Genomic DNA, 24598 nt, shown 5'->3' on the forward strand with positions numbered 1-24598 from the left:
GTTTTTTCCTGAGTAGCCTTTAGTGGGAGGACCTTTCTGTTGCATCTTAAATCTAGTAAGTTAATAACATGCAGGCTTATTGCCTACACTGAATATTTGAGAGCTATTATGTTGGGGGTATCACTTGATTACCAGAGGTTTATTGTTATAGAATTAGGCCTCATTACAGGAAACAGGCAGCTAAGTGTTTGTGCTTTTTCATCCCCTCCCGTCAATGTGTAAGAGAGGTAAAGAGAAAAAGAAGGCTCCCAAAGAAAAGTAATTGAAAAAAGTCTAGGAACCAAGAGTAAAGGGGAAATGGCAAGCATTAGAAGCCTTGGTCACAAACAAGTCTTATCCCCAGCACTTGCTCTGGATCTGAGCCCAGAAATGTAAGACCCAGCCAGAAGTTGAGAGTCTGCCAGATTCTCACCCCCTAGGGGAGATGGGGGTCGGGGTAGAGGACAGAAAGTGTTGCATAAACACACTCCTAAGGGAGGTCTAGGGTGTTTACACTGTACTGTTTGCTTCACCTGGGCTTTCTGGCTGGCTGACTTTCTTTCTTTCTCTTTTCTTTTCTTTCTTTTTTCTTTTTTTATTTTTAGACATAGTCTCACTCTGTCATCCAGGCTAGGGTACAGTGGTGCAATCTCAGCTCACTGCAACCTCTGCCTACCAGGTTCAAGTGATTCTCCTGCCTTAGCCTGCTGAGCATCTGGGATTATAGGTGTGTACCACCACGCCTGGCTAATTTTTGTATGTTTAGTAGAGACAGGGTTTCACCATGTTGACCAAGCTGGTCTCGAACTCCTGACCTCAAGGGATCCACCTGCCTTGGCCTTGCAAAGTGCTGGGATTAGAGGCGTGAGCCATCTTTCTTTCTTCTTTCTTTCACAATTTCATTTTTTTCATTTTGAGATAACTTGCTTCTCCATTGCCATTAGCAAAGTCATTGTGGCCCAGAGGACACAGTCACGCTTGCGTCAGACACACCTGCACTTAAATTCCTGTCTTGCTTCATACCAGCTGTGAGACTTGGGCAAGTCAACCTGCTGGAGTCTCAGTTTTCTAGAGATTCCTTATAGAAACATTTGTGAGGATTAAAAACAATAACGGAGTCAACTTCAGGAACAAGTTATTGGATTTTATTATACCCCAAAACAAGGAAGAGAGTGGGTGCATTACTAAGGCAATGACTCAGTGTTCAGGACTGTTGTTGTCACCCAGAGAGGTTCACAAAACCTCCAACCTGTCCAGCAACGCATTTAGAAGAAACAGGATTAGGGAAGATTCTGGAAGCAAAGAAGCCTTTATTAAACATAACCATGATCCATAGCTGGAGTATACATAGGAAATTTGGTAACTTGGATAAGGCAAAGCCTTTTCCCTTTAGAAGCCTCTGCTTTAGTGGGTGAGGAAAAACCTCCTAAAAGAAAATGATTTCAGCAGCAGTATAAAAGAAAGTGTGTCACCTGTATGAGCAAAATAACAAGGCAGATTTAATGTAAGTGCCCAAGAGTTCCAAAACAAGGGAATCAATAAGAGTTCTGGAGAAGGCCACCTTGGGGGTACTCAGTGTGGTGGGAGTGGATGTAGGTTTATTCTGGGAATCGAATAACATGGTAAATATGTGACTGTAGTATGACTGACTGTGACATGCAAGGAAAAGAAATTTGCAAAGACCCAAGAATGGTATCTGCTAAATTGCTTGTGCAAGGGTGGTCATGGTGAAATAGGAAAGTTTGGGCTAGAGTAAGAGTAATAAAATGAGAAGTCAGGAAAGTACCGAGCATTTGAATTCTATAAAAATGCTATAGCATTTGAATTCTATACAAATTTAAATTATGGAAATTTGAAATGTTATTAAGTATTTTAAAAGTCTCACTTTATATGTAACATTTGAAATGAAGCCAATTCTTGAAAGCTAGGGGAAGAGAAGGAGGCAAAACGAGCATAATTTCAGCCTGTATGAGTTAATTATAAATTCTATCATGCTGCTTCCACGTGGTGACACCACTTTGGTGAGCACATAAAGTGCCCACTTTTCTTTATCAAGATGGGACTTGAATGGGTCCAGTTGTGAGTTGTGAGAAGTCTTGATTCCCTCAGGTAAAAGGCAATCCCTTGTGCCTGACGAAGAAGCTAGTGACAGCATAACTGCTAGACTCTGTTCTCCTCCCTTCACAGCTCTTCCTTCTGTTACATTCTCTTCTCCCAGTGGCTTTTCTTGCACACTAATTTGTTCTCCTGGTCCTTTTCCTTCCCTCCCTCAAATCCCATCAGCATCTCTTTCTCAATCCCTCTCCCCTTATCTTCTCAGTAATTAGAGGCTCAGAGACAGAAAATGCACCAGCACGGGCATGGTGGCAGCCTCCTGTAATTGCAGCTACTTGGGAGGCTGAGGCAGGAGATTCGCTTGAACTCGGGAGGCGGAGGTTACAGTGAGCTGAGATTGTGCCATTGCACTCCAGCCTGAGCAATAGAGTGAGACTCCGCCTCAAAAAAAAAAAAAGAAAAAAGAAAAAAGAAAAAAGAAAATGAACCAGCAGACAGGACCAACTCCTAGCCTTCAAGGCCATTACCTTCACCAAGGAGGGTACCATGCTCATGGCTGAGGAGCCCACAGGAGGAAGATGAGGTGGACGATGTGACAGCCATTGTAGGCCCTGTCTCAGGTGGAGCACTTTGCAAGGAGGAGAGCCTGGTCCTCTTTCTCTGACTGCTCCACTTCCTGTAGCAACTTGTAGAGGGGTCCTGGGGTGCTTGCATAATATGGAGCTTCTTTGGGTCTGGTCAGCTTCAAGCTTGGACTGTAACAATGATACCAAAAGGAAGAGAAGCCATAGATACCCAACAGGAATGAGGCATCGATCATAACATGCCAGCAGAAGAAGGTGGTGACAAACATGATGTCACTGATGTCATCATCTTGCCATGGGTAGCCAGAGACAGGTCTGTATAGAATAAAGCCTGCCTGCATCAGCCAGGAGCCCATCATCAGGATCAGAAAGGTCTCCATCAGCTGGAGATGACACATGTTGGGAGCCCACAGCTGTGCAGTCAACACCAGCAACAGCAGGAACACCACCAAAATGAGCAGAGAGTGAACGTGCAGCTCCACCCCTTCTGAGTCTTTAGCATGTGACACCATCAGCAGCAGGAGCTGGTAGATGATCAGGACCAGGGTACCTTTTTCTAGGCCCACGCACCTCTGAGGCAGCACGTTCTTGCTCATGAAGTCCACGCAGCCATTGAGAGTGAGGAGGATGAACATGGTGAGGTGCTGCCACTCTTTGGGGTACATGAACCTTGGTGGCAGCTCCCTGTTCATCAATATCAACCCTCCTTTAATGCAACTGACCTCATAAACTGTCAACAGGGAGCCAGTCGCCATCTTCAACAAACCTCCATAGGATATTTTCCACAGCCTGGCACATCTTCCCTTATTCCTGGGAGGGGATGAAGGATATAGGAGAGAGTCACTGAATATTATAGCTTTGGAAATTACTACTGCCTGATATAGTCCATATAAGAACAGAAACAGCCCTGGATACACATGACCAATAAAGGTTCCCATGGAACCATCAATCTGTCCACTGAAGGAGAGAAAAGCAATACTCAGGCACAGCCTCACTTTATGCAGCCACTTCAAGTTCTGGGCTTTGGAAAGAACTGCCTTCCACCTACTTTTATCATCTCACTGCACCCACTGCTCCCCCACAAAAAGGAAATGTTTCTCAAGACAAGCCTACACATTTGGTGGAATATGGTCTATCATTCCATTCCATTCTGGTACATTGGGAATGCACTGGCTTCTGCCAAAGAAGTTGGTGAATGGGCTTTCAGAGGACCCTCTTACAGCCCTTGAGGTGCTTCTGGTTATACTCATCCCTACGTCCCATGGCTTCCTTCCTCTTGTCCTTCCCAGAGCTCGGAGGAGAAAAGGAGAGGAAAATGGAGTGGGTTGCCATGACGATATCCAACAAATTATGGACACTCATAAACTCTTGAGTATACTTTAGTCCTTCTCAGACATCATTTTGTTCCAATTGTAAAGTCAAACATTTTCTTTATGGATACTTTTGAACATTTGGATATATAGTATATTTAGCACCTATCTGGCTTTTCTACTTATCTATGATAGACTCATCTTGAAGACCTCCAAGAAAGCCCCCTTGAACATCCCCCTGTTACCCGCTCACATTCCCCCAACCACCACCACTTCAAATTTTTTTTTTTTTTTTTTTGAGACGGAGTCTCTCTCTGTTGCCCAGGCTGGAGTGCAGTGGCCGGATCTCAGCTCACTGCAAGCTCCGCCACCCGGGTTCACGCCATTCTCCTGCCTCAGCCTCCCGAGCAGCTGGGACTACAGGCGCCCGCCACCTTGCCCGGCTAGTTTTTTTGTATTTTTTAGTAGAGACGGGGTTTCACCGTGTTAGCCAGGATGGTTTCGATCTCCTGACCTCTTGATCCGCCCGTCTCGGCCTCCCAAAGTGCTGGGATTACAGGCTTGAGCCACCACGCCCGGCCTACCACTTCAAAATTTCTACCGGCCAGGAGATGAATCTGAAAAGCCGCCCCTGGGTATTGATTTTAGGGGCTGTGGTGATTTTGTAGTAGTGTCAGCATAACTGAGCTTGAACCCAGAATTTCCTTCCCAGTGTGGTTCCAAATTAGGTTTGGCTACAGGTGGAATTTACATGAGAATCTGAAGCCGGAAGTGAAGCAGCAACCTAAGAATACTCCTAAGGCGTAGGGTGCTGGGTACTGCTGTAGTTCATGCATTGCATCACTGTTCTGCAGGCTCACCTCCCAGATGAGCAGCGGCCAGGCTTAGAGCTGCCCTGAGCTACTCTTTGCGTGAAGGGCGCCAATTCCTTCTGCAGGTTGCCTGCCATTGAAGTATGAGATAGGGAGAGGACATGGGCTCCAGTTTGTCCTGGTAGGTTTTGGTTTTGGTTTGTCTTTGGCCTTCCCTCATTCATATAATATGGTTCTTGCTGACTGCTGCCACCTCAACCTGAAATGACTTCAGGTCCCCAACACAGCAGAGAGAAAACAGCTTTCCGTAGATGTTGTCCCCAGCTCCCATGTGTAAGGTCTAGTTTCTATCAGGCATCCGTATCCCATCACTCTGCTTCCATCAGCCATCCCTAACTGATATAAGAAAGTAAGATGAGTCCTGAAAATGGGGATACCACTGAGAGGAATCACCCCAGTGAGCTGGTATTGGCCACTGATATTTTCATATGAAATAGCCACCAGCTTCCTTTCTCAGTGATTACTTGATGAGTGTCTAATGCATCTAGGAGGACAGAGTTCTAGGTATTGGGTAACAGCCCTCCGAGCCTGAGAAAGGGGGATGGTGGAGAACAAGATACAGGGAATGTGAAGCATCCCTGGGCACACAAGTGATTCTGGGTTTATTGCAGAGGGTCCCTGCAGCAGGAGTTTCTCTGAGGGCAATAGGTGTGCTGAGGCAAGTGGAAGTTCATCACAGATGGTGAACCTTGCTGACTCAGTCCTCTGCGTAATCATCCCTGCTCACACTACAAGCAATGCTGTAAAGCAGAGGCAACACCTGTGTGCTGATGGCGCCCCCAGTGGGGAGGAGGAGAGTTTACACACAGGGCACAGTGCTGCCTCTGAGCCCTCTCTCCCATCCAAATGCCTAACTTACTTACACTTTCTCAAGCCCACTTTATGCCAGAAAAATTAGATATCACTCTCTGCAGTTGAGCATGACAATAATTCATACTTCTTCTTGCAGTTGTGAGATCTGGTGTGGCTGGGGAGTCGAATGTGAAGGTAGGCTATAAAAACAAAACTTAATTCTGCTTTCTGAAGGAATTTACTTTGCTTATTTAATTTTAATTTTTAGGTGTTCTTATAGAATTAATATACAGTCATTGTAGAAGAATCAGATTTTTTTTTCTTTTTTCTTTTCAAAGATAGATTCTTACTTTGTTGCCCAGATTGGTCTTGAACTCCTGGGCTCAAGTGATCCTCCTGCCTTACCGCCCAAACTGCTGGGATTGCAGGTGTTAGCCACTGTGCCAGCCTTTTTTCCCTCCCTCCCTCCCTTCCTGCCTTCCTGCCTGCCTGCCTTCCTGCCTTTCTTTTCCTTCCTTCTTTTCTTTTTTTCTTTTCTTTTCTTTCTCTCTCTTTCTCTTTCTTTTCTCTTTCTTTCTTTCTTTCTTTCTTTCTTTCTTTCTTTCTTTCTTTCTTTCTTTCTTTCTTTCTTTCTTTCTTTCTTTCTTTCTTTCTCTCTCTCTCTCTCTCTGTCTCTCTTTCTTTCTGTTTCTGTTTCATTTCTTTCCACACCCCTTCAGTACAACATAAATTATATACGCGAAAAGAACATTATGAATCATCTGTAAGGTCAGATATTGTGGCTCACACTTGTAATCCCAACACTTTGGGAGGCTGAGGTGGGTAGATCACTTGAGGTCAGGAGTTCAAGACCAGCCTGACCAACATGATGAAACCTTGTGTCTACTAAAAATACAAAATTAGCCGGGCATGGTGGTGCATGCCTGTAATCCCAGCTACTTGGGAGGCTGAGGCAGGAGAATTGCTTGAACCTGGGAGGTGGAGGTTGCAGCGAGCTGAGATAGCGCCATTGTACTCCAGGCTGGGCAACAAAAGTGAAACTCCATCTCAAAAAAAAAAAAATCATCGATAATCCCACAACTTGGATGTGACCATTGTCACCAGGGAGGTGTAGAGACAGTCTTCAGAAGGCACCATGAGGAAGTGGAAAATACACTGATGTGAAGTCAGAATCTGGGTTCTAGTTCTAGTTTTCTCTTGATTTCCTGAATGTCATACCCTTATCTACAAAAAGGAGCATTGGACTTAATTTTTCCTACAGTGAAAATAAAAAGGCATAGATGTTGCGACACAGAGGTGAGCATGTTTGTCTCCTGTCTCCTTCTCCCTTTTGGTGAACTATCAAAATACATGGAAGCACTGTAGACCTGAATGCTCAGAGGAAGGAGATTCAAAGGGAAAATCTGAGAGCAATACTTCCGAAGTGAATCACAGAGAAGAGAACCCCAGGAACTCTCCTTGGTTCTTGAATTTGTCCTGGGAGAAGTAGGCAGTCTGTTGCTCCTCCAGGAGCTGTGGTCTTCAGGCCTCAAGAATAATTGCATTTGGTCACTCTTTTTTGGTGGAGGGGGCAGTATATGGCATCTATCACAATGGTTACTCTTAATATTGCTTCTTGAACCTCAGGTCTGTGGTCCACACAAGGCGGGAGTAGCAGAGCTTATTCCGGCTCACACACTCATTGCCATAGATGCTCCTGGCAGCGGAGAGCTGGGCACCAGTGGTCAGAAGAGGAGGGAGAACAGCAGCACTGACTCAACAGCAACGGGAGATTGAATGTGGCATGAATGCAGGACATGTAGCCCCACTTACAGTCCTGTCTGGGATGTTCAGTCCTCCGCCTTGGCCAGACATCAAGGCTGCACATAGTTCATTAAAACATGAACATCCTGATCCCAGGACTTTGAAGATAGGAATCGCCCATCCCAAACCAGACACTGCCCACAAGCAGCTGAGCAAGGAGCCAAGGGTGGTGAATGATTAGCAGAACTGCCAGACAGCTCTAGAGTCTGTGGACACGAAGCACCTGGAAAGCTGTTTCATGGGTGTGATATTATGAGTATATACATGTTGGCTTTTGTCCATGGCTCCTAGCTCATATCTCCCTTAACCCTGAGACAGTCTTTTGTCATAATGTTGGGAGCACCTTAGGCTTCAGAAGCAGACCTCAGGAAACAGAATCTCTCTCTGACCTTCTCCTCCCCTCCTTTCAATTGCCCAAGGCAGGACCCTAATCTGATTTCAGGTCATAAGACCTTCATTCCAGAGAGGGTCCTGCCCCATACTCTGCAGGAAGGAATGTTGCATGGAGAGACCAAGAAGAATCTGAACAGACAGGCCTTCCTGGGTTTCCATAATGCCCTTTTTGTCCAATCACATTTTGACATAGTTATCCATGCATCATTCATGGACGATCAATGAAGTCTCCTTAAAAGGCCCAAAGGGCTGAGTGAGGTGGTTCACGCCTGTAATCCCAACACTTTGGGAGGCTGAGGCGGGTGGATCACTTGAGGTCAGGAGTTCAAGTCCAGCCTGGCCAATATGGTGAAACCCCGTCTCCACTAAGAATACAAAAGTTAGCTGGGCAAGGTGGTGCATGCCTGTAATCCCAGCTACTCAGGAGGCTAAGGCAGGAGAATTGCTTGAACCTGGGAAGTATAGGTTCCAATGAGCCGAGATCACGCCACTGCACTCTGGCCTGGGCCACAGAGTGAGACTCCATCTCAGAAAAAAAAAAAAAAAAAAAAGCCCAAAGGCCAAAGAAGTGTTGAGAGAGCTTCCAGGTGGCTGAACAGGTGGAGGTTCCTAGAGAGTGGCACACTTATGGAGGGCATGGAAGCCCTGTGCCCCTTCCCCCGTACCTCACGCTACACATTTCTTCATCTGTATTCTTTGCAATATCCTTTATAGTAACTTGGCAAATGTGTTTCTTTGAGTTCTGTGAGTTGCTCTTGCAAATTAATCAAATCCAAAGAGCAGGGTTATGGGAACCCCAACTTAAAGTTGGTCTTCAGAAGTTCTGAAAGTCCGTGCTTGCAGCTGCTGTTGGAGGGGCAGTTTTGGCGATTGAGCCCTCACCCTGTGGGATGTGACGCTATCTCCAGGTAGATAGTCTTGGAATTTAATTACCAACACCCTGCTGGTGTCTGCCACTTGGTGCGCGTGAAGGAAAACCCCCACATTTGCTTACAGAAGTCTTCTGTGTTGAATGCTGTGGTGTGAAAGCAGAGGAAAAACACAGTTTAAAAGTTTTTCCTAAACAATGGGAAACTGAATTTCCAAAAATCGCTTTACTACTGGCGTCCAGGAGGTCCCTCCTGGCCCAGCTGCTCCATGGTGAGACTCCACCAAGACCTGCCTCCCCATCTGCCGCCCCACATTCCCGAGGGAGCCCAGGTAAAACCACCGCCTTTTGTCTGGCATCGTGAAATGCCAGAGTACTCAAGAACGTCCTCAGGAACACAGTAAACATTGGATTTCCTAACTGCCGTGGACCCTTCTGAGTCTGCAGGGCTTATAAAGGAGTATAAAGACAAATTCTTTCCCTCTAAGAGCTCACTGTTTAGTTGAAGGCACAACAAACACCTCTACACACACATGCACACATGCACACATACACACACACATTAGGGAACTATTTACACTACTTTTTAGACTACTTCTGTTTCATAGAAATCAAATGTCACATGTAAATTTAAATTTTCCAACCCCTACATTCATTAAGTATAAAAAAGGTGAAATTGATTTTAGTGAGATTTGACCCAATATATTAGAAATACTATTTCAAAACGTAATTAATATAAAAGTTATAAAAGTTATGAATTACTTTTTTTTTTTTTTTTTTTTTTTTTTGAGACAGAGTCTTGTTCTGCCACCCAGGCTGGAGTGCAATGGTGCAATCTCAGCTCACTGCAACCTCCGTCTCCCAGGTTCAAGCAATTCTTATGCCTCAGCCTCCCAACTCCTGGGATTAGGTGTGTACTACCACTCCCAGCTAATTTTTGTATTTTTAGTAGAGATGGGGTTTCACCATGGTGGCCAGGCTGGTCTCAAACTCCTGGTCTCCAGTGATCCACCTGCCTTGGCCTTCCAAAGCACTGGGATTACAGGCATGAGCCACAAGTTGTTTTATTTTGTTTTGTTTTTAAGAGACAGGGTCTCACTCTGTCACCCAAGCTAGAGTGCAGGGGTGCAAACATAGCTCACTGAAGTCTCAAACTCCTGTGCTGAAGTTATTCTCTAGCCTCAACCTCTTGTGTAACTAGGAGTGCAGGTACACACCACCACACCAGCCAATTTTTAAAATTTTGTGCAGAGATAGGGTCTCCTTATGTTGCCCAGGCTGGTCTCTAACTCCTGGCCTCCGGTGATCTGCCTACCTTGGCCTCCCAAAGTGCTGGGATTACAGGCATAAGCCACCATGCCCAGCCTGAATGAAGTATTTTATCTTTCTTATTTCATACAGAATCTTCAAACTGTAGTGTATATTTTACACTTACAGCCCATCTCAATTTAGACAAACCATATTCCAAGTTCTCAATAGCCACATGTGATTAATGGCTACCATGTTGGATTGCACAGATATTGGATGGAATTGAATGACCTGTTGAGGGAAATATCCATTTTAAAATTTTAGTGAAAAAAGCAGTTCATTGAAGAGGTAGAAGTTTGATCAGAAATGGCATCTAGAGCACTACACTATAAACTTAATGACTGTGGGATTTTTCCACAGACTGTGATATTTTTCAAAGACATATTTTAATTTAACTTTGTTTAGGAGGGGCATCGTTGGCAAAGCCAAGTACACCTTAGGAAGAGAAGGTCAGAAGGCTGGAGGCTTGAGAAAGCCGTACAGAGAGTGGGTCCAGGGAAATCAGAACAAGGTCAGAGAGAGCTCATCTGCTCATGTTTCAAACTTTCATCTTATTTGAAGTAAGGTTTACTAAGCTTTGGGATTTGTCACTGACTTATGAAAACAAGGCTTATAAGAGCTGGAAAACTTCCTGCTGCCTGCACCTGCACCACTGGCCCAGGCATTCAGGTAAGGCACAGCAAAAAATTAGATCAGAAAAGAAAAAGGAAAGACAAAGAGAAAAAAATAAAAGAAATGGAAAGCAACATTCTAATTTTTTAGTTCAAGAGTCATCTATCCTTTGGCTGGGCACAGTGGCTCACGCCTATAATCCTAGCACTTTGGGAGCCCTAGGCGGGTGGATCACCTGAGGTCAGGAGTTCGAGACTAGCCTGGCCAACATGGCGAAACCCCGTCTCTACTAAAAATACAAAACATTAGCTGGGTGTGGTGGTGGGTGACTGTAATCCCAGCTACTTGGGAGGCTGAGGCAGGAGAATTGCTTGAATCTGGGAGGTGGAGGTTGCAGTGAGCTGAGATCGTGCCATTGCACTCCAGCCTGGGCAACGAAGTGAGACTCTGTTAAAAGAAAAAAAAAGAGTCATATATCCTTGATTTCACCTGGCACACTAGCTCATAATTTTTCTCTTCAAAATTGTGTATAATGTGAGCTTTGTACCTCCATTGCATAACCATGACTTCATTTTCACCATTTGTATAATTGGTTTCAGGTGCTTTTCAATGATCACATTTCAATAGCTGCAAACTTCTTTTTCTTATGGAAACTTTTGTCAAGGTGGAAGCATGTACTCACCCTACCTCTGTTATTCCTTTTTTTTTTTTTTTTTTTTTTTTTTGGTTTGAGACGGAGTCTCACTCTGTTGCCCAGGCTGGAGTGCAGTGGTGCAATCTCAGCTTACTGCTACCTATGCCTCCCGGATTCAAGCAATTCTCCTGCCTCAGCTTCCCAAGTAGCTGGGACTACGGGTATATGTTACGACCTCAGTTAAATTTTGTGTTTTTAGTAGAGACAGGGTTTCACCATGTTGGCCAGGCTGGTCTTGAACTCCTGATCTCAAGTGATCTGCACCCCATTGGCCTCCCAAAGTGCCACTGCACCTGGCCCCTACCTCTGTTATTCCTGTATCTTCTCTTATGACCGTGCTATGGACTCATAACCTGTGGCTGAGGACAGAACTCAAGCTCCGTGAATCTGTTTTTTCAAGATCATTTCTATTCCAAACCAGAATATGCATCCCCTAGTTAGGAGTTAACCTTTGCTTCCTTTTGTTCAGGATTCTTCATTCTGCAGTTTGGGAATCCCTCTAAACTTCAAGTTTCATGTGGACAATACAGCTATGTGACCACTCTACACCAGGTAGAGCAGTGGAAGGGGGCTGCCCAGGCAGGCACTACATTTCCCAGCCTCTTGGAGACTGAGCTCGAGCCAATGGAATGTGTGTAGAAGTGCTGTATTCCACTTCAAGGCATGGCCCATGGAAGCCTCCCTCTTGCTCATTTCTTTTTTCATATCTGTTGGCTGAACATAGAGAACTGGGGGGCTCTGCGGAAGGGCAAAGACACAGGATGGGTGGACCCTGGCTTCTGAAAGACTATATGGAAGGCTCCCTGCCAACTAGGAATGCTGGCATTCAACTTTATGTGTAGGGATTAATAACTTTCTATTGTGTTAAGCCAGTAAGATTGAAGGGTTTATCTCTTTAAATCAGTTAGTTAATACATGCTGTCTACCATTTCTCTAAGAGGACTACAGGAAGATCATGTAAATGCAACTCCTGGCCATCAGTTATGACCAACTACCTGAAGGGTTAAGCTAATTATTCTCACCCAATCCTCTCCCCTGCCTTCAATATCTCAGGTCTACAATACTTATGTGCCCTGTCTCAGTCACCTGCTTTCTGGGGCTCAGGAACCTAAGTTCACAAAAGCTTCCTTATGAAGTAAGGAGCACAAGAAGTAAATGGCTGTGAAGCTGCTGCTTCTCAACAGTATCTGCTTCATTTTATTATTTTTTTAATTTTTAGATTGGGGGGTACTTGTTTGTTGCATTGGACATTGGTATTACATGCATCATGATGGGGGTAGAGCTTCTAGTGTACCCATCACCTAATATTGGACATCGTACCCAGTAGGTAATTTTAAACCCTATGTCCCTACCCCCCATCTTTTGGAGTCCCCAGAGTCTGTTTTCTCTATCTTTATGTCCATGAGTATCATTTGTTTAATAACAATGGCACTCATGGACATAAAGATGAAGAAAGCTCCCACCTGTAATTGAGAACATGCAGTATTTTATTTTCTGCTTCTGCGTCAGTTCACTTAGGATAATGGCCTCCAACTCCATCTATGTTGCTATAAAGGACATGATTTTGTTCTTGTTTATGGCTGCATAGTATCCCATGGTGTATATATACCACATTTTCCAATCAACTCTTGGTGGACATTTAGGTTGGATCCATGACTTTGCTTTTTGTAAATAGTGCTGCAACAAACACATGAGTGCAGGTGTCTTTTTATATAATGATTTCTTTTCCTTGGGTAGATAGCCCATAGTGGGATTGCTGGGTTGAATGGTAGTTCTATTTTTAGTTCTTTGAAATATGTACATAGTGTTTTCCATAGAAGTGGAACTAATTTACATTCCCACCAGTAGTATACAAATGTTCCCTTTTCTCTGCATCCTCACCAATATCTGTTGTTTTTTGGACAGGTGAGGTAACTCACACTTGTAATCCCAGCATTTTGGAAGGCCAATCCTAGCTTAAGAGTAGGATTCAAGACTGGCTGTGGGCAACAAGGCAAGATCTTGCCTCTACAAAATATAAAAATAAAAAAATACCCTTGTGTGTTGATGCCCACCTGTGGTCTCAGCTACTAGGAAGACTGAGGCAAGAAAGATCACTTAAGTCCAGGAGTTCTAGGCTACAGTGAGCTGTATTCATATCACTGCACTCCAGCCTGGGTGACAGGATGAGACACTGTCTCAAAAATAATAATAATAAAAACATAAATAAAATAAAAGGAAACATCTGGGTTTTATTTATTTATTTTTTTGACGTTTTAATGAAAGCCATTCTGACTGCTGAGAGTTGGTATCTCAGTTAGGTTTTAATTTGCATTTCTCTGATGATTTTTGATGTTGATCATTTTTTCAGGTGTTTGTTGGTCACTTGTATTTCTTCTTTTGAGAAATGTCTGTTCATGTCCTTGGCCTAGTTTTTAATGGAATTGTTCATTTATTTCTTCTTGAATTGAGTTTCTTGCAGATTATGGATATTAATCCTTTGTTGGAGGCAAAATTTGTAAATATTTTCTCCCATTATGTAGGTTGTGTGTTTATCTTGTTGATGATTTCTTTTGCTGTGCAAAAACATCTCAGTTTAAGTCCCATTTGTCTATTTTTGTTTTTGTTGCACAAATGCTTTTGGAGTCTTTACCATAAATTCTTTAATTCTTTGCCTAGGCTAATGTTCAGAAGAGTTTTTTTTTTTTTTTTTTTTTTTTTTTTTTAGGTGTCCTTCTAGGTTTTTTTTTTTATAGTTTCAGGTCTTACATTTAGGTCTTTAATCAATTTCCTTTTAATTTTTGTATATAGTGAGAGATAGGGGTCCAGTTTTATTCTTCTGCATATAGCTAGCCAGTTTACCCAGCACCATTTAGCATCTCTTTCCCCCACTCTTTATTTTTCTCCACTTTATCAAAGATCAATTGGTTGTTGGTATGTGGCTTTATTTCTGTACCATGATCTATGAGTCTATTTTTGTACCAATACCTTGCTGTTTTAGTTACTTTAGGTTTGTAGTATAATTTGAAGTCAGGCAATGTAATGCCTCTGGCTTTATTCTTTTTGCTTAGGAGTGTTTTGGCTATTTAGGCTTTTCTATAGAGCCATATGAACTTTAGGATTGCTTTTCTAATTCTGTGAAAAATAATGTTGGCAATTTGATAAGAATTGCATTGAATCTGTAGATTGCTTTGGGTAATATGGTCATTTTAACCATATTGATTCTTTCAGTATATGAGTATGGGGTGTCGGGATGTTTCTCCATTTATTTGTGTCTTCTACAGTTTATTTTGTCAGTATTTTGTAGTTTTCTTTGTAGAGATCTTTCACCTCTTTGGTCAAATGTATTTCTAGTTTTTATTTTTTTGTGTGGCTATAGAAAATGACATTGGATTCTTCCTTCTCCTTCTCCTTCTCCTGCTTCTTCTTCTTCTTTTTTTTTCTTTGATGGAGTCTTGCTCTGTTGTATTTTTGCCTGACTGTGGTATTAGGGTAATACTGGATTTGTAGAATGAGTTAGGAAGAGATCCCTCCTCTTAGATTTTTTGCAAGAGTTTCAGTAAGAATGGTACTAGCTCCTCTTTGTACACCTACTTCATTTTGGATAAAATCTTTCTGTTACAGGGCCACAAGTCTCAGTATGATACAGTGTTTTCTACTGCTCACAGTGCTGGATAAACCTTTACTAAAATTTAACACCACCTTTACTAGTTTCCTATTTCTTTGTAACAATATATTAACACAAATTTAGGAGCACACACAATGAAAACTGACCATTTCACAGTTCGTATGGGTCAGGAATCCAACAGGAGCCGGCTGAATCTTCTGCTCTAGAGGTTGCTCTCAGTTCTTGGCACATGGCTTTCATAGACAAATCATGACATGGCTGTGAGTTTTCTTCCAGGCCAGCAGGAGTGAATCCTTGATGATTCACCTTCTTCTTATGGGCTCATCTGACTAGGTCAGACCCATCCAGGACAATCTTCCTCTTGATTAATTCAAAGTCAACTGATTAGTAACTAAGCTTAGATTTTATATTTCCTTATATGAACTGGTCCCAGCAACACTCAAGGGGAGGGGATTAACCTGAATATGTACACCAAAAGCAGGAATCTTGGGGACCATCTTAGAATTCTGCTTACCAAACTATCTAATTATCCTTTTCAACCATTACCATAGTTACAATATAATTATGTATATTGTTATTTGTATTTTTCTCATTATTTTATTGCCAATCCTTGCATAGTTCCTTGAAAAGAGTAGCTCTTTAGGATTCCTAAATATATTAATTAATCCCTTGGTCATTTTGATTGGAGGTGAAAAATCTCTATTTATTAACCACATGTTTACAAATAAGTGTCCTTCACTGGATCTTCACTTTTGTGAAATTCAGTAGTGAAAGTTTTCTTTTTTCACTCTTACCAACATCTGAGGGTAAACTCTTTCTAAGGTTTTGGCCTGCAGTATAATTCCTCCACTGCTGTTTCAGGTACAGTTTCAATTAGAAATAGATGGAAACCCAAATTGGGATAGTTCACAGAGGGTTTAATACAGGTACTTCTGGGCCAGGTGCAGTGGCTCACACCTGTAATCTCAGCACTTTGGGAGGCTAAGGCAGGTGAATCACCTGAGGTCAGGAGTTCAAGACCAGCCTGGCCAACATGGTGAAACCCCATCTCTATTAAAAATACAAAAAAAAAAAAAATTAGCTGGGTCTGGTGACGGGCACCTGCAATCCCAGCTACTCAGGAGACTGAGGCAGGAGAATTGCTTGAACCTGGGAGGTAGAAGTTGCAATAAGCAGAGATTGCACCATTGCACTCCAGCCTGGGTGACAGAGCGAGACTCTGTCTCAAAAATAAATACATAAAATACATAAATAAAGGTACTTCTTTTACAGATGTGGACAGAGTATAAGGAGACCATAAGGATACTTGAGTAATAGTTGGAGCTGTTAACTGCCTCTAGGCCCCAAGTAGGACATGGGACATGAGACTTCTTTATATATGAAAGGATAGTGAATTGAATGGTGGCACCCAGAAAGATAGGTCCAAGTCCTAACCCCTAGAACCTGTGAATGTGATCTTATTTGGACAAGAGTATTTGCAGATATAATTAAGTTAAGGATCTCAAGATGAGCTCACCTTGGATTTGGGGTGGGCCCTAATGCCAATGGCAGGTGTCCTTGTAAGAGAAAAGCAGAAGGAGATTAAAGGCACAGAGAAACACACAGGAGAAGACAATGTGAAGCTGGAGGCATATTTGGGAGTGATGCCGGTATAAGCCAAGGAATGCCAGACTACCAGCAGTCTTTGGAAGCTAGGAGGGAGATACGCAGCATATTTTACATCAGAGCATCTATGAGGAACAAACCTTGCCTACACCTTGAAACAAAGCTGTTGTTTCTACAAGCAAAAAGCCAGTTATTCCTCACATTAATTGAATAAACCATTCATAATATGTATTTAATTCTCACATTCCATATTTCTGTTTCTGGAGCCTCTATTAAGCTATACCATGTTGATTTATGGACCTATGTTACTTGCTTCCTCCTATACCACACTGTTTTAATTCTTTAGTTAATTTCATAATGGATTATGAAAGCTGGCAAAGCAATTTTCTCCCTCATTTTTTTCTTCTGGGAAAAAAATGCTTGAGCTGTCTCAGTGTTCCTTTCTCAGATATATTTTACAATGGGTTTGCTGAATTTTGTTAAACTTATATTGGGAATGTTTTTGGAGAGGAGTACACTCAATTTAAATGTTTCTACAAATGCAGATATATTAGCTGAAGACATATTTTATGAGATATTATGTTGGGAGAAATTCACTAATTATCAGAGATTTGCTTAGCAGTTTAGAATTAGGATATGAATGACTTGATGAGATCAATAAGGAAGTGGTTTCTTTATTATTTACCATGACTATATTCAAGAATGGCAATAAGGCCAGGTGCGGTGGCTCATGCCTGTAATCCCAGCACTTTGGGAGGCCAAGGTGGGCGGCTCGCCTGAGGTCAGGAGTTCAAGACCAGCCTGGCCAACATGGTGAAACCCTGTCTCTACTAAAAATACAAACATTAACTGGGCATGGTGGCACATGCCTGTAGTCCCAGCTACTTGGGAGGCTGAGGCAGGAGAATCACTTGAACCTGGGAGGCGGAGGTTGCAGTGAGCTGAGATCATGCCACTGTACTCCAGCCTAGGTGACAGAGCAAGACTCTATCTCAAAAACAAAACAAAACAAAAAAAATAAAAAAGACAATAAAAAATGAGAGCCCAGATGATAAATAATGAAAAAGAGCCCAGTAATTAGACATAATCCAATAAACAAGAAGGATTCGAAGCATCTTGTCTCAGGCTCCAGTCTGACCTGTACCCAAAACATTAGCCCTGCCAGGGGTATGGAAGCCCAGCATCCTCTGCACACCCAGGGCAGCCTAAGATACAGACAGAAGGTATGATGTGCACATACTCTTTAGGAGGCCTAGGGGTCATTGCAGTGCTCTACTCATGCACACCGGGGCTTCTTGCCACCTGCTTTCTGCCCATCTTGTTTTCCACATCAGTCACACTCCTCCACCTTTCTCTGCAGAGAAGTCATTTGAGCCCAGACAACAGAAGCAGGGGCTTGACTTTCAGAGCATATGTTCCTGTCCTGTCTCTGACCAGCCGTGAGTCTTTTTTTTTTTTTTTTTTTTGAGACGGAGTCTCGCTCTGTCACCCAGGCTGGAGTGCAGTGGCCGGATCTCAGCTCACTGCAAGCTCCGCCTCCCGGGTTTACGCCATTCTCTGGCCTCAGCCTCCCCAGTAGCTGGGACTACAGGCGCCCGCCACCTCGCCCGGCTAGTTTTTTGTATTTCTTAATAGAGACGGGGTTTCACCGTGTTAGCCAGGATGGTCTCGATCTCCTGACCTCGTGATCCGCCCGTCTCGGCCTCCCAAAGTGCTGGGATTACAGGCTTGAGCCACCGCGCCCGGCGGCCGTGAGTCTTTGGGCACAGACACCTGTGGAAGTCTTCAGTTTTTTATATGTAAAATGGAGACATCTGGGAAGCCAATGGGGCATACCTCATAGAGGTCCAGTAAAAGATGATACACAGAGTAAACCGATCTCCTAAACAGGTCAGTGGAGTTTATTTTATACTCAGACCTGCTGCTATGTGATGCAGTCTTAGCCCATGACTGCCCCTCTGAGAGTTCACAGAGCAGACACTACATTTAGAAGAGACAGGAAAGGGAGGTGCCTGAAGCAAATGAGACTTTATTACGCATGAACTGTGCAGAGGACAATGTTATATTCTTCTGGAACATGCAGCGGAAATGGGTAACAAGGATAGGATAAATTCCCTGCTGTTCGGGAGCCTGCCTTGTAGTTGGTGGAGCAAAACCTCCTGGAGAGGGGCAATATGAGATACAGAGCAAAGGAGAGTATATCAGCAGCACGGGCAAATAGCAACACAGATTTACAGAGTTTCTGAAGATCTCCAGACCCAAGGAGTCTATGAGAATTTTCTGGAGGAGGTCTTTTTGGTGGAAGTGGTACATGAAATTTATTGCTGAGTGTAGAATGACACTGTGTAGTAAAAATGTGACTGCCGATGGGTTTTGTAGAGAGCGTTATTTGGAAAGGCTCAAGTGTAGGCTCCAGTAAATCAGGATCTAGTAAACTGCTGCTGGGGCTAGTGGTGGTTAAACAAGTAGAAAAACACTTTGCTTTGGCTGGGTTAGAGGTCAGGAGTTAGAGATGTGGTGGCATTTAGTGAAAGTTTGGTTTATGGAGACTTGAAAAACTATGATGTAAACAGTTTTAATTCTCACTTTATGTGTAGAATTTGAAACTATGCTAATCCACCCAAGTTAAAAATATATATGAGATTCTTATTTCAATCAGGTGGGTTAAGTGAATGGTACTCCATCTATTTATGCTGTTTCGCCTTAGCTGGCCAACAGAAATACCCATCACTGCAATCTTGATTTGTGAGAAGTCTTTATTCCTTAGGTAAAAACCAGGCCAGACAGCTGGTGAGGGCATCACTGCTGGGCTCCACCCTCCTCCTTTCAGAGGCCTCCCTTTGATTGTTCTCTTCCCGCTATGGATATTTCTTGGCCACATTCCTACCCCTTTGGGCCTCTTCCTCCTCTTCCACTTTGCCCCATCCACATAACCCCATCTGTGCCCCCTCTTCAGGTTTCTCTCTCCCTATGTCCTCAGCAATCTGAGGCCCAGCTACAGGGACAACAGTCGGGGCCAGTTACTGTCCTTCAGGGCCATTCCCTTCACTGGGGACCAAAGAGGGTGCCATTTTCATGGCTAAGAAGCCCACAGGAGGAAGATGAGGTGGACAACGTGCCAGTCACTGTAGGCCCTGTCTCAGGGGGAGCTCTTTGAAAAAAGGAGAGCCTGGTCCTCTTTCTCTGACTGCTCCACTTCCTGTAGCAACTTGTAGAGGGGTCCTGGAGTGCTTGCATAATACGGAGCTTCTTTGGGTCCGGTCAGCTTCAAGCTGGGACTGTAACAATGATACCAAAAGGAAGAGAAGCCATAGATTCCCAACAGGAATGAGGCATCGATCATCACATGCCAGCAGAAGAAGGTGGTGACAAACATGATGTCACTGATGTCATCATCTTGCCATGGGTAGCCAGAGACAGGTCTATATAGAATAAAGCCTGCCTGCATCAGCCAGGAGCCCATCATCAGCATCAGAAAGGTCTCCATCAGCTGGAGATGACACATGTTGGGAGCCCACAGCTGTGCAGTCAACACCAGCAACAGCAGGAACACCACCAAAATGAGCAGAGAGTGAACGTGCAGCTCCACCCCTTCTGAGTCTTTAGCATGTGACACCATCAGCAGCAGGAGCTGGTAGATGATCAGGACCAGGGTACCTTTTTCTAGGCCCACACACCTCTGAGGCAGCACGTTCTTGCTCATGAAGTCCACACAGCCATTGAGAGTGAGGAGGATGAACATGGTGAGGTGCTGCCACTCTTTGGGGTACATGAACCTTGATGGCACCTGCTTGCTCATAAGCACCATCCCGCTATCAAGACAGAGTACCACATAAAATGTTAAGAGGGAGCCAGTCACTATCTTCAGTAATCCTCCATAGGATATTTTCCACAGCCTGGAACATCTTTGCTTATTCCTCGGAGAGCACAAAGGATACAGGACACAACCTTTGAGTATCATGCCCTTGGAGACCACTGTGGCCTGATATAGTCCATAAGAGAAAAGAAATAGCCCCGGGTAAAAATGGCCAATGAACTTTCCCATGGAATAGAGGCCTGTCTGACTGAAGCATGAAGAACGATACTCAGGACCTCTCTACCCTCCTCTCCCTCACAGGCCCCTGGAGTTTTGGGTCTATATATACAGAGCTAAGTTCTACCTACTTTTATCATCTCCTTCTGCCCACTGCTGTCTCACAGAATGGAAAGTTCTGGACAGGAGCCTAGATTTTTAGTGAGGTATGTCTCATTATTCCATTTCATTCCAGTACATTGGGAACTAATTGAGTTCTGCCAAAGTAGAAACATAAATATTTTTTAGTATGCACCTGTGGGAATTTGTGCTCTCAGGAGCTCTGCTTTTGGGCCCTTGAGGACCTTCTGGTCACACTTGTCCCTCTCTCTCATGGCTTGCTTCCTTCTGCCCCTGTTCAATGTTCAGAGTAGGAAAAGAGAGGTGCCTGAGCACGGAGATTATCCAGAGAAGACCTGGGTTACTCACAAACCTTCATGCATCCTTTAAGACTCCTTCCTCGGCCGGGCGCGGTGGCTCAAGCCTGTAATCCCAGCACTTTGGGAGGCTGAGACGGGCGGATCACAAGGTCAGGAGATCGAGACCATCCTGGCTAACACGGTGAAACCCCGTCTCTACTAAAAAATACAAAAACTAGCCGGGCGAGGTGGCAGATGCCTGTAGTCCCAGCTACTCGGGAGGCTGAGGCAGGAGAATGGCGTGAACCCGGGAGGCGGAGCTTGCAGTGAGCTGAGATCCGGCCACTGCACTCCAGTCTGGGCGACAAAGCGAGACTCTGTCTCAACAACAACAACAACAACAAAAAAAAAGACTCCTTCCTCAGACAGGCTTGGTGGCTCAAGCCTGTAATCCCAGCACTTTGGGAGGCCAAGGCAGATCTCGAGGCCAGGAGTTCGAGACCAGACTGGCCAACATGGTGAAAGCCCGTCTCCACTCAAAATACAAAAACTAGCTGGGCATGTTAATGAGTGCCTGTAATCCCAGCTATTTGGAAGGCTGAGACAGGAGAATTACTTGAACCCAGGAGGCGGAGGTTGTAGTGAGCCAAGATCATGTCACTACGCTCCAGCCTGGGTGACGGAGCAAGACTGTCTCAAAAAAAAAAAAAAAAAAAAGACTCCTTACTCATATGTTGGGTCATATACTAAGAGCAAATATATTCTTCCCAGACATAAAAGTTTGAAAACATTTGGGTGTGTGTTCATATATTTGAGCTCTTGTTCTCTTTATTCTTCTGTAACAGTTTTTGGGGACCACAAAGAAAACCACTCAATTGCCCCAAATTGTCTTTCCACTGAACAGTAGATGAACGTAAAATGTCACCTTTTGAGATCAATTTTGGAATGTTAAGCTGTAATTTTTTATTAAAATGCAGATATGTTGAGATAAGTAGATCCAATGAGTTGCTTATATTTTAATGTGAATTAGGTCCTCGACTTTATTCTCTCTTTAATTATCATTTACTATGTGTTAACACATATAGGCAGAAAGAGTTCTAGGCACTAGGTAGCAACCAGTTGCATATGATGGATTGCATCCAAGGCAAGAGTCTTCATTTATTTATTTTTATTTTTATTTTTATTTTGAGACAGTGTCTCGCTCTGTTGCCCAGGCTGGAGCTTAGTGACTTGATGACAGCTCACTGCAGCCTCAACCTCCTGAGCTCAATCAATCCTCCTGCCTCAGCTGCTGAGTAGCTGGGACAACAGACATGAGCCCCCACATCCAGCTATTTTTTGTATTTTTTGTAGAAATGAGGCCTCACTATGTTGTCCAGGCTGGTCTCAAACTCCTGAGCTCAAGTGATCCACCCACCTCAACCTCCCAAAGTGCTGGGATTATAGGTGTGAGCCACCAAACCTGGCCCTATTTATTTATTTATTCATTATTTTTTATTTTTTAAAATGAAATCCTGTTTATTAAGAAAACAAAGGAATGAAAGAATTGCTACTCCACAGGCAAAGCAGCCCCCATTTATTTTTTTATAAAAATTAATGTCTGTATAGCCCCTCCTTATCCATGGGTGATACTTTCTAAGACTCCCAGTAGATGCCTGAAACCTGGGATAGGTTAGTACTGAACCCTACATATACTGGTTTCCCCTATACATATATACATACCTATAATAAAGTTTAGTTTACAAATTAGGCACAGCAGAAGATTAGCAATAATAGCTAAAAATGGAACAATTATAAAATGATGCTGAAATAAAAGTTGTGTGAATATAATTTCTCTCTCTCTCTCAAAATACTATATTTTCAGACTGCAGTTAACTGCGAGTAATTGAAACCTAAGAACATGAAACTGCAGGTAAAGGGGGACCACTGTATTTGAAGTGTGCTACATATTTTTTTTTCTTTTTTTTTTTTTTTGTTTTGAGACTAAGTCTCTCTCTGTTGCCCAGGCTGGAGTGCAGTGGCACCATCTCAACCCACTACCACCTCCGCCTGGTGGGTTCAAGCAATTCTCCTGTCTCAGCCTCTCAAATAGTTGGGACTACAGGTGCATGCCACCATACTGCCTAATTTTTTTGTATTTTTAGTAGAGACGGGGTTTCACCATATTGGTCAGGCCAGTCTCCAACTCCTGACCTCAGGCGATCCACCCGCTGTGGCCTCCCAAAGTGCTAGGATTACAGCCATGAGCCACTGCGCCCAGCTGAAGTTCATCCATATTGTTACAAACAGCAGGACCTCCTTCTTTCTTAAGGTTGAATAATATATCATTATATATATGTTTCTTTACTTACCCATCTGTTGGTGGATCCATCTGGGTTCAAGTGATCCACCCGCCTCAGCCTCCCAAAGTGCTGTGATTACAGGCATGAGCCACCACACCTGGCCCCAACTTAGGTTGTTTCTGTATCTTGATTATTGTAACATAAGAGTGCAGATATCTCTTTGAGATACTGATTTCATTTAATTTGGATATATACCAAGGAGTGGGATTGCTGGATCGTATGATAGTCCTTTTTAAATTTTTTCAGAAACTTCCATTCTGTTTTTCATAACGGCTGAACCAATTTACATTTCCACCATATTGTACAAGGGTTACCTTTTCTCCACATCTTCAGAAATGCTCGTTATCTTGTGTCTTTTTTGTTATAGCTCTTCTAAGATGTGAAGTGATATCTCCTTGCGATTTTTGTTTGCATTTTTCTGTGATTGGTGATGTTGAGCACCTTTTAACATACCCACGGGCCATTTATGTCTTCTTTGGAAAAATGTCTAGAAATGCAGGTTCTTTACTCATTTTTAAACTGGTTATTTGTTTTGTTGTTTTCAAGTTGGGACTACATTTAATCAAAAAGGCAAAAGATCTGTATGCTGAAAACTATAAAGCATTGAAGAAAGAAAAAGAAGAAGACACAAATAAATGGAAAAATATCCCATACTCATGGATTGGAAGAATTAAAATGTTTAATATGTCCATACTACTAAAACCAATCTACAGATTCTATACAATCTCTATCAAAATTCCAATGGCATTTTTCACAGAAGTAGTATAAGCAATTCTAAAATTCAAATGGAAACACAAAATATCCCAAATAGACAAATCAATCTTGAGAACACGGTTGGAGGCATCACACTTCTGATTTCAAATTATATTCCAATGCTATAGTAATCAAAACATTTTATGTCTGACATAAAAACAAACACATAGACCAATGGAATAGAATGGAGAGCCCAGAAATTAAACCTACACATATATGTTCAACTGATCTTCAACAAGAGAACCGAGAATACTCAGTGGGGAAAGGATAGTCTTTTCAATAAATGTCTTAGGGAAAACTGGATATTCACATGTAAAAAAAATGAAATTGGACCCTCATCTTATACCATATACAAAAATCAACTCAAAATGCATTAAAAACTGAAATGTAAGACCTGAAACCATAACCCTTATAAGAAACATAGAGGGTGGCCAGGTGAGGTGGCTCATACCTGTAATCCCAGCACTTTGGGAGGCTGAGGCAGGTGGATCACTTGAGGTCCAGAGATCGAGACCAGCCTGGCCAACACGGTGAAGCCTGTCTCTACTAAAAATACAAAAATTTAGCTGGGTGTGGTGGCACATGCCTGT

At 43.2% G+C, this 24598-nt stretch overlaps 2 protein-coding genes across 3 annotated transcripts; both read right to left on the reverse strand.

Moving 5' to 3' along the window:
- Nucleotides 1-1102: 1102 nt before the first annotated feature.
- On the reverse strand, nt 1103-20625 carry LOC102140938 (transmembrane epididymal protein 1). Of its 2 annotated transcripts, XM_065535651.1 has the most exons (2): nt 19652-20625; nt 1103-2680 (listed from the first exon to the last, which is right to left on the reverse strand). In XM_065535651.1, the coding sequence occupies exons 1-2, from the start codon at nt 20525-20527 to the stop codon at nt 2651-2653; spliced, it is 906 nt and encodes a 301-aa protein (XP_065391723.1). In that variant the 5' UTR covers nt 20528-20625; the 3' UTR covers nt 1103-2650. The 2 variants fall into 2 exon arrangements, with proteins under 2 accessions (XP_065391723.1, XP_005540221.2); XM_005540164.3 differs by lacking the exon at nt 1103-2680 and having other exon boundaries at nt 19622-20443.
- On the reverse strand, nt 2625-3867 carry LOC102140552 (transmembrane epididymal protein 1-like). The gene has a single exon (XM_065535646.1). The coding sequence runs from the start codon at nt 3554-3556 to the stop codon at nt 2651-2653; it is 906 nt and encodes a 301-aa protein (XP_065391718.1). The 5' UTR covers nt 3557-3867; the 3' UTR covers nt 2625-2650.
- Nucleotides 20626-24598: the final 3973 nt, after the last annotated feature.

The sequence above is a fragment of the Macaca fascicularis genome, chromosome 1, assembly GCF_037993035.2.
Source record: "Macaca fascicularis isolate 582-1 chromosome 1, T2T-MFA8v1.1".
Taxonomy (NCBI): Eukaryota; Metazoa; Chordata; class Mammalia; order Primates; family Cercopithecidae; genus Macaca; species Macaca fascicularis.

Coding starts and splice junctions, on each gene's coding strand:
- LOC102140552 (XM_065535646.1), bottom strand. CDS start 3,556: ATGGGAACCTTTATTGGTCATGTGTATCCAGGGCTGTTTCTGTTCTTA.
- LOC102140938 (XM_065535651.1), bottom strand. CDS start 20,527: ATGGGAAAGTTCATTGGCCATTTTTACCCGGGGCTATTTCTTTTCTCT. Junction 2,681..19,651: donor AGTCAGAGAAAGAGGACCAG/GCTCTCCTTTTT, acceptor AAAGAGGACCAG/GCTCTCCTCCTTGCAAAGTG.